This window comes from Rhizopus delemar, genomic scaffold (assembly GCF_000149305.1).
Source record: "Rhizopus delemar RA 99-880 supercont3.1 genomic scaffold, whole genome shotgun sequence".
In the NCBI taxonomy this organism is placed as follows: domain Eukaryota; kingdom Fungi; phylum Mucoromycota; class Mucoromycetes; order Mucorales; family Rhizopodaceae; genus Rhizopus; species Rhizopus delemar.
In genome coordinates, this window is record NW_027137827.1 from 4,046,206 (window position 1) to 4,063,050 (window position 16,845).

General features: G+C 34.6%; 6 protein-coding genes across 6 annotated transcripts; 5 read left to right on the forward strand and 1 right to left on the reverse strand.

Moving 5' to 3' along the window:
- Positions 1-2,072: 2,072 nt before the first annotated feature.
- On the forward strand, positions 2,073-3,164 carry RO3G_01560 (uncharacterized protein; the record flags this gene model as incomplete). The annotated part of the gene is made up of 5 exons (XM_067656151.1): positions 2,073-2,241; positions 2,292-2,689; positions 2,773-2,782; positions 2,843-2,972; positions 3,035-3,164. The coding sequence occupies 5 exons, from the start codon at positions 2,073-2,075 to the stop codon at positions 3,162-3,164; spliced, it is 837 nt and encodes a 278-aa protein (XP_067512252.1).
- A 3,083-nt stretch (positions 3,165-6,247) lies between these two features.
- On the forward strand, positions 6,248-6,808 carry RO3G_01561 (uncharacterized protein; the record flags this gene model as incomplete). The annotated part of the gene is made up of 1 exon (XM_067656152.1): positions 6,248-6,808. One exon carries the CDS (start codon positions 6,248-6,250, stop codon positions 6,806-6,808), a length of 561 nt encoding a protein of 186 aa, XP_067512253.1.
- Positions 6,809-7,601: 793 nt separating this feature from the next.
- On the forward strand, positions 7,602-9,245 carry RO3G_01562 (26S protease regulatory subunit 7; the record flags this gene model as incomplete). The annotated part of the gene is made up of 7 exons (XM_067656153.1): positions 7,602-7,629; positions 7,683-7,727; positions 7,784-7,821; positions 7,887-7,968; positions 8,024-8,258; positions 8,308-9,169; positions 9,228-9,245. The coding sequence occupies 7 exons, from the start codon at positions 7,602-7,604 to the stop codon at positions 9,243-9,245; spliced, it is 1,308 nt and encodes a 435-aa protein (XP_067512254.1).
- Positions 9,246-9,769: 524 nt separating this feature from the next.
- RO3G_01563 (uncharacterized protein) lies at positions 9,770-10,993 on the forward strand (the record flags this gene model as incomplete). The annotated part of the gene is made up of 5 exons (XM_067656154.1): positions 9,770-9,773; positions 9,889-10,539; positions 10,600-10,770; positions 10,826-10,899; positions 10,955-10,993. The coding sequence occupies 5 exons, from the start codon at positions 9,770-9,772 to the stop codon at positions 10,991-10,993; spliced, it is 939 nt and encodes a 312-aa protein (XP_067512255.1).
- A 774-nt stretch (positions 10,994-11,767) lies between these two features.
- On the reverse strand, positions 11,768-13,035 carry RO3G_01564 (uncharacterized protein; the record flags this gene model as incomplete). Its single annotated transcript, XM_067656155.1, has 3 exons — positions 11,768-12,490; positions 12,556-12,698; positions 12,978-13,035. 3 exons carry the CDS (start codon positions 13,033-13,035, stop codon positions 11,768-11,770), a joined length of 924 nt encoding a protein of 307 aa, XP_067512256.1.
- A 3,110-nt stretch (positions 13,036-16,145) lies between these two features.
- On the forward strand, positions 16,146-16,744 carry RO3G_01565 (60S ribosomal protein L12; the record flags this gene model as incomplete). The annotated part of the gene is made up of 3 exons (XM_067656156.1): positions 16,146-16,200; positions 16,250-16,683; positions 16,736-16,744. 3 exons carry the CDS (start codon positions 16,146-16,148, stop codon positions 16,742-16,744), a joined length of 498 nt encoding a protein of 165 aa, XP_067512257.1.
- Positions 16,745-16,845: the final 101 nt, after the last annotated feature.

Sequence of the window (16,845 nt, forward strand, 5' to 3'; positions counted from 1 at the left end):
GTTTTATTAGTCAAGAGACATAATACATCCATTCCACAAAACTTACCTTTCTGCCTGCTTAATTTTTGCTGTTGTGCCATGCTTGTATTTTATTTTCAGAAAGAAAAAAAAGAATTAAGCTTATCTTTTCGTAACTTTACGGCGCAAAGAAGTGCTTCTAGGAGCTCTCCAAATCTTCAAGAAGCATTTTGAGAACTCCAAGAAAGTACAATTTTGGCTCTTTCTTCGATCATTCTTTGCATTCTTTTCCTTCTGGATGCTAACATTCATGTTGTCAGGTGTTTAACAACATCAACATTTACAAAAAAAAAAAAAAAAAAAAAAAAAAAAAAAAAAAAAGAAAAAAGAAAAGAAAAAAAATTTTTTTTTATATCTCCTTTAATACAGCCACTTGCCTTTAAATAAATCAGAGCTATCTTTCTTATAAATAGAAATATGAAAAAGAAGGTATGTAAACATTATGACAAAGAGTTTGTAATACACTTGTACCATTCCTTCTATTTGTTTCATCTGATTGAAAGAAGGCATGTTTTGATTGCTGTAATTTTTATCTTTTTGTATCCAATGATAGAGTACTGCTTCATCATATTTTTGCTGGCCGAGTTGCAAGGTTCTTATATTACTGGAGTTGGTGGTAGTTTGCCATGGTTGTGGTACTTTACTGTTTTGTATTAAAAATGGAAAAATAAAGCAAAGAAGATGGATTCCTAATAAATACAGAGTTGTATCAACTATTACCAAGTTCAAGCCATATACAGTAAAGCAATTCGTTTACGAGCTGCTCTCTTGTTGAGTAAAGATATCGTTATGAGTAGATTGTCCTTTGCCATTCTAATTGTTTCACTTATATTTTGTCTAATTGAATTCATAGGAGCTTAATCTTTTTTGTAAACAACAAAAAACAAACAAAAAAAAAAGTAAACAGAAACAAGTAGATAGAAAAAGATGGAAGCTAGTACAGAACGTAAACAAATATCAAATCATAACTCGCAATATGCATGTGTAGATAGCAAGTAATCTTTAGTATAGAAAGGATAACACTAAAACCCAAGTAAGTTTATATAAAGTTGTAGGCTAGAGTTGAGTATAAAGCTCATTTTTCCTTTGTTTTGCTCTATTTTTAATAATAATAAAACAACAATAAAACTGTTTATATTTGTCACCTAAAAATGCTGTATACAATTTAATGGAGTAACCTATGCAAGTGACAACTCCTTGAATTCTTAATCGTGGGTACAGATAATAAACAATACAATGTAAATGAATATTAAGAGATCTAAGGTTCATAACAAAGCTAGTCTAAACATCATATAACTTGCGAATAATTGCTTATAATAGGTCGTTTAAAGTCAATATAAAAATAATAAGTGAGATTAGAATATCAAAGCTTATTTGTTAATAAAATTACATACGACAGTCTCTTTAATTTTCCCATCGCCGATGAAAACTTTTCTTTAATTATTGACCGCTTATGTACCATGTGATGAGTATAACTTAAAAAAAGTATGTCAAAGTATATTGCTTCTGCAAGAAATGCTTTTATGAAAATTTTACTCAGAATGGTGATCTTTTTTATCAAATATGCTTATAAGCCAAAAAGATAATTTCTCTTTAATACAAAAACTAAATATACCTTACAACACCTCTAAATTGATCATCGTTACAGCCTATGCTTTTCTTCAGTCACTAATAGTGTTTATCAAAGTGATGTAGATAACATTAAATTCACGGATTATTAGAAGCATATTTTTATTGGTTTCGTTAATATCAGTCCATATCTTTTCTTTTTGAGCATAGTCATAGCAACCTTTTCTTTCCTAATCAAAGAGTAATCAGATACATCGTTTTCGCTTAATAATTTTATCAGTAGAAATGTAAATGCACTGGTGTATACTGCTTAGCTAGTTGAACTAATGATGAAGGAGCAAGTGCGTATATTAAATTATTAATAGATGTGTGTAACATGGTACATATACAAATGCATGGGGGTATGAAAAGTATATAAACTCTAGACATTTATCTAATCATTGTATATTCTCTTTTTTTTTTTTTTTTTTTTTTTTTTTTTTGCTATGTCTTATAACATTGACCAAGTTATTCTCGAAATTCGCAAGTGCAATAGTGTTGTTGGTGACTTGAGAAGAGAGTTTCAAGCTTGGAAAGACGAAGTTCGACAAGAGCTAGGAGAGTTGAAGCTGATGATGGAACGAAATGCTTCTGCGCGCAATCTTATTCCACAGGGTAAAAAGAAGGGAGGAGTGAATTAGGATGTCTTTTAAAATATTTTACAGCACCGATTTATCAGCCACCGCCTCCTTTAATCAATCCACCAATCTTTGATAGCGTTTGTAGAGACATTCCACGTTTCCCAGTAAGCTTGGGCAGTGGACAGCATCACAACTCAGCATGCATAGAAGCATTTTTAAGAGAAACCATGGGTCTTCTAATCACACCAGAGGATTCCAATGAAAGAATTGATGATAAACAACTTTTAGTCAAACAGTATCACGCACAATTAAATAGATTTACGCAAGTTACTTGTATGGATTTAGCCACTAAGCTCCTTGCGGATGCACGTGTTGACAACAATAAGCTATCATGGAAGGAGATTCCGGATGTGTATAAAAATACCGCATACAAAGAACTTGAAGAGTTTGCTTTACGAGCAAATATACCTTTAAATCGATGCGTCAATAGCTGGGGCGCCCAAGTTCTGTTAGCAAAAACATATAGCAATTATCATAACAAAAAGGTATTTCTTTTCTTCAAAAGTGTTCATTTGGTTAATCATTATGTTTGTATTAGCTAAAAAATAAACTAGCGAACATTGCAAGTAACATAGCGGAATCAAATACCCATTTAACAGAGCAAGTAAATAGTGTAGATCCTGAGGAAAATCTTGATGTACCGCTACTTCCTGATCTGGATGCTGTGAACAATATAAAAGAAGAAGAAAGCGATGAAATTGACTTGTATGTTTAATATTAAAAGCAGAGATACTTTGTAATTATAACTGAATCTTTATCAACTTTAGCGCAACTTCCTCGAATGTTCTCTCTCCCTGTGCTGTTACGTCTCACCCCCCTTCTCCTCCTACCCGTACTCTTCGTACCCGTTTTAGTATCCGTTCTTCTTCTCGTTCAAATAAAAAGAGAAAAACATAATCTTTTTTTTTTCTTTCCTTTTCTTGTTTTTGTTGTGCTCCAAAGATAATCATTGTATAGCAATCAAGCATTATTAACAATTAATAGTGTGAGCATATGGAAATGTAGACTTATTAACGAATATGTATATCCACCAAAATAGGCTAGTAAATGAGGAGCAAGTGGTTATATTAAATTATGAAATATCTGCAGCATGTGGCCATCTGCATAATGCTTAGGGCATTTCGCCATCCGCATAGTATATAAACTCTGGGCATATATTATTAGATAAAGTTATATATAATTTTGAGTCCTATTGAAATCACTATTTGTATTTTTGTGAACAAAACCCCTTTTTTTTTTCCAATACACTTAAATCTTGATTTTATTTAACATGTCCAACAACTCTGCTGCTAACTTGAGCTTTGTCTCCATTTAAAATATATATATATAAATATTATATATGGTTAATATTGTAAATGAGTCTGTCTCGTAAATCCTTGTCAGACATTTCACCGTCCTTACGAACTGTCTCCCCTAAATTGTTCAAAGCCCTGGACCAACAGCTTGCCTGCTTGTATTTTTTTTTTTTTTTTGAATGCTTCTGCTCCACTCGTTTAAATCTTTTTAATAGCGCACACAGAGCTCTTATCCAAGCAAATCAGCTCAATTTCCATTCATTTATTGCTCGTCTTAGTCTGGGTGTGTCTATTGACCCTGCTGAACCCTGCGTTGGCACAAAATAATTTTGATTAGCCATTCAGTCCAATTTTGCCCCTTATTCGATCAGATTAACTTTATGGATAGGCTTTTGGAAGCTAAACTTGACCTATGTTCAACGCAATGTATTATATCGGACCATCTAGAAATACGATTCCCCATAAGCAGCTGCTCCACATCATTTGGCCAAACCTTTTTCTGGATGGCCTTTGCTCTATCTGCAGTACTCATCCTGACTCCACTATGCATTTATTTTCTACCTGTCCGCAATTATCCATCTTTGGGACAAGCTTATCCAAGAATTTCTATGGCCTACTAATGTTGTAAATGATTCTTAGAGAATATGTAATAAGTAGTATTATGTATTCTGTACTAGTTATTTCTTATATACAATCCGAGCAGTCTCATATGGATAATAAGTATTTAATGAGGTTAATACGACACGTGTTATATTTTTGTGTTAGACAATGCTCTATTCTACAGTATCATAAAACATGCTTTATTGTTATTTTTGTAGCTAACAGACCGAAAAAATCGTTTAAAGATGCATCAATTTAAAAATAGGGTCAATTGTTGGATGCAACATGGATTGGGGATCATGCATCATGTTTTCCCGCAATTGATGACCGGCAGACTGGTGCAATTCGACATTTAAATTTTTCCAAGCAGTGAGTTTGCTATACGATATTAAATCTGCTTATGCTATCGAATTCGTGCCCATTATCTACAACCAATTCCTTCAAACATTTATTGTTTTTAATGACAATAAGAATAAATGAATAAACACAGAGCAAATAGTCTTCTGGTATTGCTTACTTAACAAACTGTTGCACGTCATTAGGACTGGTTGACAGGACCGCATAATTAATTACAATGATCCGTACAGATAACCCACAAGTATGTAGGAATTCTAACAAATCTTTTAGAGTATATTTAGTAAAACATGAAGGGTGATTTTTGGAAGAATATAAGTGGCAAATATTGTATCCTGCATATCTCCATCGCAACTATGTAACTTAGACAAGATATTCTCTTGTCTGTCTTTGACTCTTTTCATGATCGGCGTATCACTTGAACAATCAGGGCTTGCATATATTTCTTGGTATAAAAATTTTGACTGTAATCGTTTAATCATGAGCTGTAGAAATCGTCGTCAAGTCTCGTCATTCTCTTTTCCAGGAGATTTCCTGACTTTCATAAGATCTGAAATGCTTGAATACCATAAGGATGATATGTGAAGGAACATCAAATGAAGATTGCAAAGTAAATATCAACATCTTGTACAGGAAGTCCGGTATCCGTTGACGACAGTTTAACAATGATGGATTGATGGATCAAAACTGAAAAACCTTTTGCTGAACTTCTATATTCAATAATGAGACACCACCTTTGTTTTTTGGTTGTTCTAGAGTTGTCCGAGCAATCCTGGGAAACAGGTTGTGAGTCACGAATTGATACACAATAGAAGACACCTTGTTGTAAAAGCTTTTTGGAAGCCATGTAATTCGCAGAAAATGCCACGACTTGGAGAGTATGAATGTATTGGCGATGTGTGCCCTGCCATAAACGGAAAGTGGACACTGTGAATGAATGTTAAGCGAGTTTTCAAGCTTGATGATAAGGAAATTGGTCCACTCAGGATGAGATTGATCATTGAATGAAAAAGCTTCTTTTTAATGGGACATTGATTTTAGCATTGGAAACTGAAACCTATCTATAAAGATGACACTGCAGGCAATAGTAGTCTTGAAAAAAATGAAGTACTATACATACATCGTCATCATAAGCCAGAATCTTTATGGGAAAAGGCAAATATTGTTGGTCAGTAAGGGTGCGACCCTCAATATACTTTAGGAGAAAACTGATGAAAGAAGAATCCTATAATACGTGCCGAAGGAACCCCTCCAAAGAATGCTGAACAATAAAGGTAAAAATGAATCGCCTTGACGTAAGCCCTGTTATTGGTGTGCTGGAGAAGGAAAAGTGGCCGTTGATATTGATTTTTACCTGGTTTCAAAAAAAGTGCTTTTTGAAAAATACACAAATATTCATATGACACATAAATTGCTATGGATTCGGATCATATTGCCATAAATAAATGAAAAGATAATGTGTAGCATTCCATTACGCTCCTGGTACCTTTTTTTATCAGTTCTAATGCATGACGCTCATTGCGTCGGGGTTTATTATCTTGGATGATTTCAGAATGATTTCAAAGCTAGAGGGGAAAAATGATTTTTCCAATTATAGAATAAAATAGTGACAAAAGCATACGTTTTGCATAAATATGACATAAAGGTACAAGATGAAAAGCTTAAATACCCCCCCTTTCTTCATCTACTTTTGCTACAAATCAATCCATTTCTTATTCAAACGTGAAAAAAATGAACTCCTTATCCAAATCTGCTAATCTCATCGGTCGTTCCACTCGACAATTATACTACACTCCTGCTGCCTCAATTCACATCTCATCCATCCTTCATCGTGAGTCAGTTGTAGACAAGGCAAAGAATGTGGCCGATACAGTCAACAAAGAAGTCGGCAAGAGGGCAAGCAATGTGATTGAAGATGCTGAAAATGCAACGGTAGCCGCTGCCCAAAAGGCACAAGACATCAAGCATCAGGCCTTCAAGGCCACAGAGACCGTCAACAAGAAGACAGGCGAGACATTAAGCAAGGTGATCGAGGGTGCCGAAAGCGCGACGGGTACTGCTGCCCAGAAAGCACAAGAGGTCAAGAAGGCGGCTGGCATGGATGGTAAGAAAGTGAGCCATGCAGCGGATGAACTCAAGGATGAAGCCAAGTTGAAGACAAAGCAGGCTGCTCACTATGCTGATGAAACAAAGGACAAGGCAGTCGATTATGCTCAGGATGCAAAGAACAAAGCGGCTCATGCTACTGAGGACGCCAAAAACAAGGCTAAGCGAGCTACCATGAATCATTAAATTGTATTTATTTTGTAAAATAAACTTTTTGTACAGTCTTCAATTCACAAAAATACAATATGCAGTATTGTCCAATTTTTTTTAATGCAAATCTGGTTAAATATCATGAATAGGAGAAAGTAGAATTTATGCGCTCATTTTCTCATTTGTAACAATTTCATGAAGCTATCTAAGTAATTAATGGGAGCTAAAGCCTGAAACAGATGTTACCTCAGGTACCATGTGTTTATTTGCTTATTCTGTAGCTAAGCTATTGGATGTGCAGTTTTGAAAATTTTGGAGGGAAAAACAGGTTGGAATTAGGGTTTTAGAAAAGAATATTGGTTTGGTTCAACATGAATCTAATTGATAAAAACAAGCCTTGCAAAATCTGAATGAATTCTGTAAGGATAATAGCAAAATTAAATTTGATAGAGTCATCAATAGATCTAGTAAGGAAATGTTAATATAATCATTGATATTCAATTAATAGCCACGCCATACATAAACTCTGGTTGGTGACATTCCTTTTTTACAAAAAGGAAATCCTGCTGGTGATGAGAGCACTACTTTGTAGCCACTTGGTTTAGTCTTCAGATCCTTAAACCACACTGCGTCATCCTGGTGGTAGTGACTTCACTATGCGAAACATCCTCATGTTGTGATCGTAGCATTCACTATTTTTAGACTGTGCGATAAGGGCGCGCTAATGAAGAAGTGCGGTAATTAAATTTCAACAACAGGACACGTAAGTTAATGAGTTAAACTTTAAAGCTTTTTTTTTTTTCTCGAGAACGATCTAATATAAACAAACATGGCACCAAAAGCTGATTGGGAAAAATGTAAACCAATTCAATATTGTTTAAAAATTAGTTCTTAAGAGTGCTTTATATAGACGAAGGAAACGTTGAAGAAAACGAGAAAAAAGAAAAGATCGTTGGTAAATTTTACTTTTAAAAGTTGAAATTGAGCAGTGAATAATTTATTTGTATATAGCTTTGGATGAAGGAGATATCAAGCTTTTGACAACATATGTAAAAAGGACACACTGAAAAGTAGGGGCACTTTACAGAAAGCTAATTACTTGTCAACTATATAGGGTCAAGGACCTTACACAAAAGAATTAAAAACTTTAGAACAAGATCTCAAGGACATTCAAAAGCGCGTCAACGAACATATTGGTGAGTGAATTAATGTTCTTTTTTCGAGGGAATCATATTATTGATGCAATTGTAGGTGTTAAGGAATCCGATACTGGTTTAGCCGCACCCAACTTATGGGACATTCCTGCTGATAAACAAAGAATGCAAGAAGAACAACCTTTACAAGTAGCTCGCTGTACAAAAATTATTCAAGGAGAGAACAATGAGGATCCAAAATATGTAATCAATGTAAAGCAGATTGCAAAGTTTGTTGTAGAATTAGTTCGACACGTTTCACCAACAGATATTGAAGAAGGCATGCGTGTTGGGTAAAAAGTGTTTTGATCATATATTGTGGGGCTAAAACAATTTTATTAGTGTTGACCGTACCAAATATCAGATCCAAATACCTTTACCACCCAAAATCGACCCTTCTGTCACGATGATGCAAGTAGAAGAGAAGCCAGACGTTACTTACAGCGACGTTGGTGGCTGTAAAGAGCAAATCGAACGTCTTCGTGAGGTAGTTGAATTACCACTGCTTCAACCCGAACGATTTGTCAATCTCGGTATTGATCCTCCCAAAGGTGTCTTGCTTTACGGTCCTCCTGGTACAGGTAAAACCCTTTGTGCTCGTGCGGTAGCAAATAGAACCGATGCTACCTTCATTCGTGTCATTGGTTCCGAACTTGTTCAAAAATACGTGGGTGAAGGTGCACGTATGGTTCGAGAATTGTTTGAAATGGCGAGAACAAAGAAGGCTTGTATTATCTTTTTTGATGAAGTGGATGCTATTGGTGGTGCTAGATTTGACGACGGTGCTGGTGGAGATAATGAAGTTCAACGTACAATGTTAGAATTGATTAATCAACTGGACGGTTTTGATCCTAGAGGTAACATCAAGGTGCTGATGGCCACCAACAGACCAGACACATTAGATCCCGCCCTTTTAAGACCGGGTCGTTTGGATCGTCGTGTGGAGTTTGGTTTACCTGATTTAGAAGGTCGTGCACACATCTTGAAGATTCATGCAAAAAGTATGAGCGTAGAAAGAGATATCCGTTATGAATTAATTGCTAGATTATGTCCTAATGCTACCGGTGCCGAATTAAGAAGTGTTTGTACGGAAGCAGGTATGTTTGCCATTCGCTCAAGAAGAAAGGTTGCTACCGAAAAGGACTTTTTGGAATCAGTAAATAAAGTCATTAAAGGATATCAAAAGTTCTCAAGTACACCAAAGGTATATACATATATAAATATATTTATAGCATGTAATTCATTTCTTTTTTTTTTTGCAGTATCTTATGTGGAATTAGTTTTTTTGTTTCATCTTCTTTAATAATAAAATCATTTAAAGCATGTATCGTTATGTCATGAAAAAAAATATAACTGTATATCACATCTTCATTCCTTAGTTCGTGTTGGCCAACAGAATATTAAATAGAGCATTTGTTCCATCAACTTTTTCTAAAATGAAAGCGTTTCAAAGATGCTTGGAGGCATCTCTACTCCGACCAGCGCTAAAAAAGAAAATGCTGGATTTTTTTTTTTTCGAACTACCCTTTTCCTATGGAAGTTCTTAAAGCGCTTGTTTCTAGAATAGCCCGGGCATTTTATGATCCAAAATATATTGTTATTTTAGACGAGCTTAACAATGCCCCACCAAATAGCAATGGGTAACTAGGAAGTGTGATTCGTAGTTTCCTTTTTTTCTGTTAACCTTGCTTTTTGAATAAAAGTGTAAAGGAAGAAGATCTTGTCTTGGCTCTAAAGATAACAGCCCGTGACATCCATAGGATCTGTGGTAAACTAAAAGAGGACAGGCTAATCAAAATGTAAGATGGGTAAATAAAACGCCATTGGATGTAATCTAAAATCTTTTTTCACGTTGCAGGGTGAATCGCATGGAACCAAGAAAACCAGATCAAAGAATGGTTCCAAAAACTTACTATTATATAGACTATAAAGAATTTGTAGATGTTGTGAAATGGAAAATGTACAAGATGCAGACGCTTGTAAGAGATAAATTGCGAACAGAATCAGAAAATAAGGGATATGTGTGTTCCAACTGTGCAAAGACATTTACCCCTCTGGATGTGTTATCTCTTGTGGATATGACAGATCAGTTGTTTCACTGCGATCAGTGTGATACTGTGTTGGATGAGAATGACAATGCAGAGAATGTGAAAGAAAGTCAGGAAGTACTGACAAAGCTTCGAGAGCAATCTCAGCCGATCATTTCGCTACTGAAGCAGACAGATTCAATCGTCATTCCTTCCAGCTACATCTATAAGAACGTGCCAGGTAGTAGAACCAATGGAAGTCGAGCAGATGAATACGAACTGGCTGTGGCACAGGATACGGGTGCCGGCCAAGGCGATATTATTGTTGATCTACAAATGGATAACGAAGCAGCTAGACGTGCTAAGCTTGAGGAAGCAGAACAGAAGAGACAGCAAAATGCTCTGCCTGTTTGGCATCAAAAGTCTACCATATCCGATACGATCCTTGTGGGCACAGGGGATCGTCCAGTGGAGAATGAAGAGCAAGAGGATGAGGATGCATTTGAGGAAATTGGACAAGCCAATATGGATACGGACACTGAGGATTGTATGTTTTTTTTTTCTTCCTTATATCGTTTGATCTTTTGCTAATATGCTTGTTATCTAGACTATGCTAAATATTATGAGAACTTGAGTAATAACGTAGCAGGACAACCAGAAGAGATCTTGGATGAAGAGCAGGAAACGTTCGAGACAGTAAACGCCAGTGAGACAGCAGGAACGAATGGTAATAGTGATGCAGAAGAAGCATTTGAAGAGGACATTCCACTTGTCTATGGTAACTCGAATGATTTTGTTAGAATAGCAGGGTGCTTATGCTGTCTTTTTTATAGTGAGTGGAAGAGCTATACCATTGAATGAGGTAACAGAAGAAGATCAAAGTAACATGACAACAGATGAATATAAGGTACAAAAATGGCAGTGGTGGAACATAAAACTTTTGTATTAAGCATTGCTTTTAGGCATACTATGAAGCATGGGAAAACTGGCAAAATAGTTAATACTTTGAAAAGACACAATTATTTTAATGCAATTTTTTTTTTTTTTTTTTTTATTATTATTAAAATCTGAAAAGTGAGTAAAAAGACAATTATTTAAGTGATATACATATCTTTTTATGTTCAACCTGAAAAGAAAGAAATAATTCGATTGTCAATAGCTCAATCACATTTTAAGCTTAGATGTTTACTCTGGTACAGTAATTTGCATTTAAAAATCAAGATTTTCTAAAATAGAAATCAAACTTTTTATTTGACCATTCCATTTTTTTATATCCAGTTGTTCCAATGCCAAAGAGCGGGTGACTTTTGTTTTTTTAAGAGGGCAGTTTTTTTTATTCGAAAGTTACTGGTAACTCAACTTGTAAAGAACCCACATAATCATTGTCATGATTGATCAGAAATTGATCAACCTAATCGTAAAAAGTGATCAATTTATTCAAAAGGCTTGCCAATAAAATAGTAGCTTTAGATTTTGTCTAATTCTTTGTTTTATAAATAATTTGATAAACCACCGCTTGCTTATTGTTTATTTTTGTTTTTAAAAAAAGCAGCTTTTAAACTGTTAGAGTCTTTATTTGAAAAAACCTTTTGCTCTTCCAGCACTGAAGCAAGCGTTCCAGTTCATCTTTTGATTGCTTTTAAAATTTTCAATAAAAGCAAAACAAGGTGATTTTGTATTTGATAGATTTGAAGCTGGCAAGAGATCTTCATTGTATTCACTTTTAGATGGTCCATCTTTTTTTTTTTTTTGCTTCTTCTGGCAAAGCTGGAAGCTCAGGTAAAGATGTGCGTCGATACTTTGTTTTGCATGTCTCCAAATACATATATCTGTCTTCGGCATACTCTCTTGTGCGTTTTTTTTTTTTTTAGCTCTTCCAGATTTTCGATTTCTAATGCCTCCTTGATCTTATGAAACTGCTTTTGTGTCTGCTCACACACATTCAAAAGGACGTCAATTGTTCGTTCCTCCAAAGTGATATCATTTTCAAATATCTGTTTTGCAATAGTATACAACAGTTGAATTGTCTCATCAGCACGCTTCTTGCTATCCATGCCCAACAGAGTTCTTTTTTGCTTGTGCAAAAAGTGTTCTACTGCAACTAATGGTTTAAGTGGTTGTTCATGAACATGACTACTGATAGTGATAGGATCCAGAATGTAAAAAGATTTAGCCCATGGTTTGCAAGGATATTCTTTTGCGTATGGTATCTGATCACTTTGTACTAAATCATTGGCTACGCTTGGTTTTGTGGGATGTATACCGAAGACAACAATAATCGGTGAGATACCATGTTCTTTGATAACTGCAAGGCTGTATTCAATGGTTCTTTGTATAAACTTGAGGTCAATTGTATTTCGGGCTTCGACTAGAACAGAAGGCAAGGAAATGGTGACTTCAATGGGGGCAAATAACACATCTGAGCATCGTCCACTAGGCCATTCCGTAGACCGATCGACATACTGAGAACAGGTTTCAGAACCAATGTTATTAAAACACTATGTTAAGCTGTATGTACCCTTAAAAGAGCAAGTAGCTAGCCCTTACCTAGTACAGCACTGACAATAATGTTTCTGACAGGAGGATGGCGTAGTATTAATTTACTCATTAGATCGGCACCAGAGCGATGTTCGAAAGGTAGTATAAAGGCGTTGAGAGTAGTTGTATTGACGAAGAGGTATTTTGGTCGGGAGTCGCCTTTGATTCCTTTTTTATTTTTTTTGTATTCAAATGATGCTCCTTTTCATGGCGATTCTATTGGTATGCTTTTTCGGTGTGGTTGGATAACTCTAACAGACGTTATTAAAGAAAATGTAAAGAAAATAAGAGGAAAGGAAAATAATTAGCTTGACCACATTGGGTATTGCATGAATGGAGGCCACAATTGGCCGACATTATTTTTCTTATCCATTATTTTCTCCTCTCACAGGATACATTCAAGAAGACGATCTCTGGACGCATTGTTCACCCAATGTGCCAGCGTACTAAACAAGAAAAGAACACCAAAAGAATCAATATGAAAATGAATACTCAATTGATACATTATTTACTTGATTAATCAAAATCACCACAATACTCTTCACAATTGTACATTTTCCCCAGTTATCTTATATTAATATGTTGTTTCAAAGTATCCATTGTTGTAATGTAATAAAAAAAGGCTTTCTTTCCGCTAAAATTAATTTTGGCTGCCGAACATATTATTTTGCACGTTCAAGCAATTGAAGTCAAGAACTAGTCTTATTGTTGATTTTGTTGTTATTGTACATTAATAGTCTTTTACAGTCTTCTATTAATTGGTTTCTGTTATCACTTCACCGTATAGCGAAACTAAACATAACATACAAATTAGCAACTGTCATAGTATAAAGGCGTTGAGAGTAGTTAAAACAAAAATAATGTATTAGCAACTATGTTTCAAAAAATATTTTATATCAGCCATACCAGCCATTTTATTATTAATAGGAAAAAAAAAAAAGTTACCAGTAACTTTGGAATAAAAAAAAACTGCCCTTTGGCATTGGAACAACTGGATATAAAAAAATGGAATGGTCAAATAAAAAGTTTGATTTCTATTTTAGAAAATCTTGATTTTTAAATGCAAATTAGTGTAAACTACTTTTGGACTGTCTATCTTTCTGACGATAGTATTGGGATATTCTTTTGTTCATGCAACTCTAAAAAGAGACAACGATCGTCCTTCATTGTAGTAATGATCATCCTATTCATATAGAAATTTTGCATGTTTATAAACAGATATAAACTTGCTTTTCATTCCTATACATCATTACTTTTTGCAGTTCAATACAACTATTATACTGCCCAAAATCCTGTTAAGTTCTTTCTATAAATAATGATTGGATAGACCATGGAAGACTAAAGAACTACCTCAATTATAGACTGTGGATTATTGGGTCCTTGTCTTCTAGTAACTTAAAATAGGCCGCTTTAATGTACTAAAAGAAGTATCTCTACTTTTTAATAAAACACAACACCAAAAAAATCCCGTCTGTGAAAAATCACATGTGATTTTCCAAGGCTGCATGATAAAAAAAATTTCATAGTCACAAACCTTCAAATAGAAAAAAGTATAAAAAGGATACCTGAACGTCTGTTCTTTCTCCTTTTTTTCTTTAACTCTCAAGTTTTCTTGATTTCTTGCGAAAAAAATCATATCAAGTTTTCTTGGGCTTCTTGCGAAAAAAACCAGACCAAGTTTTGCTGCTTTTCTTGCAAAAAAAAGAAACTGATTACACGCAGTTTTTCCTAATTTCTAGCTTAAAAAATTAGGGTTGGATTCCGGGTCCAATTTTTTTTTTATATTCTAATACAAATGAAAAATGAATAGTAAACATGAGTGATTACATTCCTATTTAATCAAATGGGATATCTTTACCTTCTTATTGTAAATAAGAAAGATGAACTTTTGACTTACTTGTCACTGACACTACTTTAATCGGTCTTTGCCTTTGCTTATGGAATCTTGTAAAAGAACCTATTTATATCTCTTTGATGCAGTGATCATCCTACTGCGCCATTTAAATATACAATTATATGGTTAGTATACATAACAATACAAGGTCATGTATAAATATAGCTGTTATTTTTGTTTGGATCCTTTCATGTTCCTGAAGCATAATATCTGTGCATTTATTCATTGGCGTACATTTTGTACTGAGTTTTCGCTGACTCGTGTTTCACCCAATGAAATAAGAGGAAATGATACTGCATCATTTTAACAATGACGAAAGCTACCAAGTAGCATAGCCTTTTCAATCAAGTATTATCTGTTATGACTTACACGACTTCTTGGCTCATGAATCATTTGCTGATGAGATAAGGAACTGATTCAATAATGAAGAAAGTGAATAAACAAGGTAAAAATACAGACGGCTTCTTTTTTTTTAGGTGTTTCAGTGGATAAGTAAACTGTTGTTATCTTTTCTTGCTTATTTTTTGTAAGGTTGGCATTTGACTAACAATATTTTACAACTCTTTTACCTGTTTGGATTTTTAACTTTCTTTTTTTGTTGTTGTTTTTCTTTACGCGTTTAGTACTTTATGATTTTTTAGGTGCTTTTCTTTAACGTTTTTAGTTACGATGGAGTGTGATAGCACAAAGAGCCATAGACTTCATTTTTATCTAATAAATAAACAATGTAAGATATCGTCTGGAACGACTTTATATTATTATGCTTTCATATAACCTGTATCATTCAACTCTATGAACATAAACTTTTTTATTTCTTGAATGAAAAAAAAAAAAAAAGAAAGGAAAAAGGGAAAAGCCTGTACTCTATCGTTTTCTTTTTCAAAAATAAAAGAGTCACTGCATTGCATATGAATTCATAACAAAAGCAAATTATGAAACAAAACAACAAATGGGCTTTTCAAAAGTTGAAACAATAAACGCAATCGCATTCTAGTTCTCTACTTTCAAATCACATCTTTTAAACCTTGGTAAAGAGTAATAGCTTTTATTACATGACTAATTCTGTTTGTTTTTAAAAAAAAAATAAACAAATTGTATTTAATGCATTATAAATTCCTATAAGAATAGACATTTTTTTCTTTAATACTAGTTATTATTGTGTGTCATCTATTCATGTAAAACCATTGTTAAAATCATGACAACAACTATAAATCTGATGTCTATTAGTTGCTTAAAGGGTCTGCAAAATGTATATTAATCCTTATTTGAGCATATAATTCCTTAAGGATGATTTATAAAACAGTATTCTTCAAAGCATAGAAAAATGACTATTTTTTTTTTGTTTGATTTGCCTCTGCTTTACGTTCTTTTCACTGTTCTTTATGCTCCAAATAAGAAAAATACTCCGATTGTATTTTAAGAATCAAATGGTTTTTTTTCATTCAAGTAACATTCGAGCAAAGCAAGTACACTATTTCTACAGATTTTTAAAGCAAGTTTATTAGAAAAGTAAACTCTCTAAAAGAAAAAGAAGCAATAAAGAGACAAACAGAGTCTTGTATTACTTGGATCGCCGATTGAAAGAAAAGAGGGACCGAAAGGATGAGGAGAAGGTAGACATCCATCCGATTCTCTCTCCCTCTTTCTATACACATATTTAAAGGTGAGAGAAAAAACAATCCATCCATCCATCCACCCCAGATATCTAACAACCCTACTAGATGCCTCCCAAGTTCGATCCCAGTGAGGTTAAGATTATCTACCTTCGTGCCACTGGTAAGACACAAAGATGAGGAATAAAGATGGCAATTGACATTTGATGTAGGTGGTGAAGTGGGTGCTTCCAGTGCTCTTGCCCCCAAGATCGGTCCTCTTGGTTTGTCCCCCAAGAAGGTCGGTGAAGATATCGCCAAGGGTACCAAGGACTGGAAAGGTCTTCGTGTCACTGTTCAATTGACCATTCAAAACCGTCAAGCTCAAGTGTCTGTTGTTCCCTCTGCTTCTTCTTTGGTCATCAAGGCTCTCAAGGAACCTCTTCGTGACCGTAAGAAGGAAAAGAACATCAAGCACTCTGGTAACATCTCTCTTGACGACGTTATTGAAATTGCCCGTACCATGCGTTTCAAGTCTTTGGCTCGCGAACTCAAGGGTACCGTCAAGGAAATCCTCGGTACTGCTTTCTCTGTTGGCTGTACTGTCGAAGGTCAAAACCCCAAGGATCTTTGTGACGCCATCGATGCTGGTGAAGTCGAAATCCCTGTAAGTTGATTGTCTTGATGGGATCCAACCTGCTCACATCTTTTTTTTCTAGGAAAAATAAACAACTTGAACATGCAAAAAGAAAGAAAAAGGATGGAAAAAAAAATAATAAAAAGTTTGAAACAAAAAAGAAAACAAGCTTTTTTATTATTCATTGTTTGA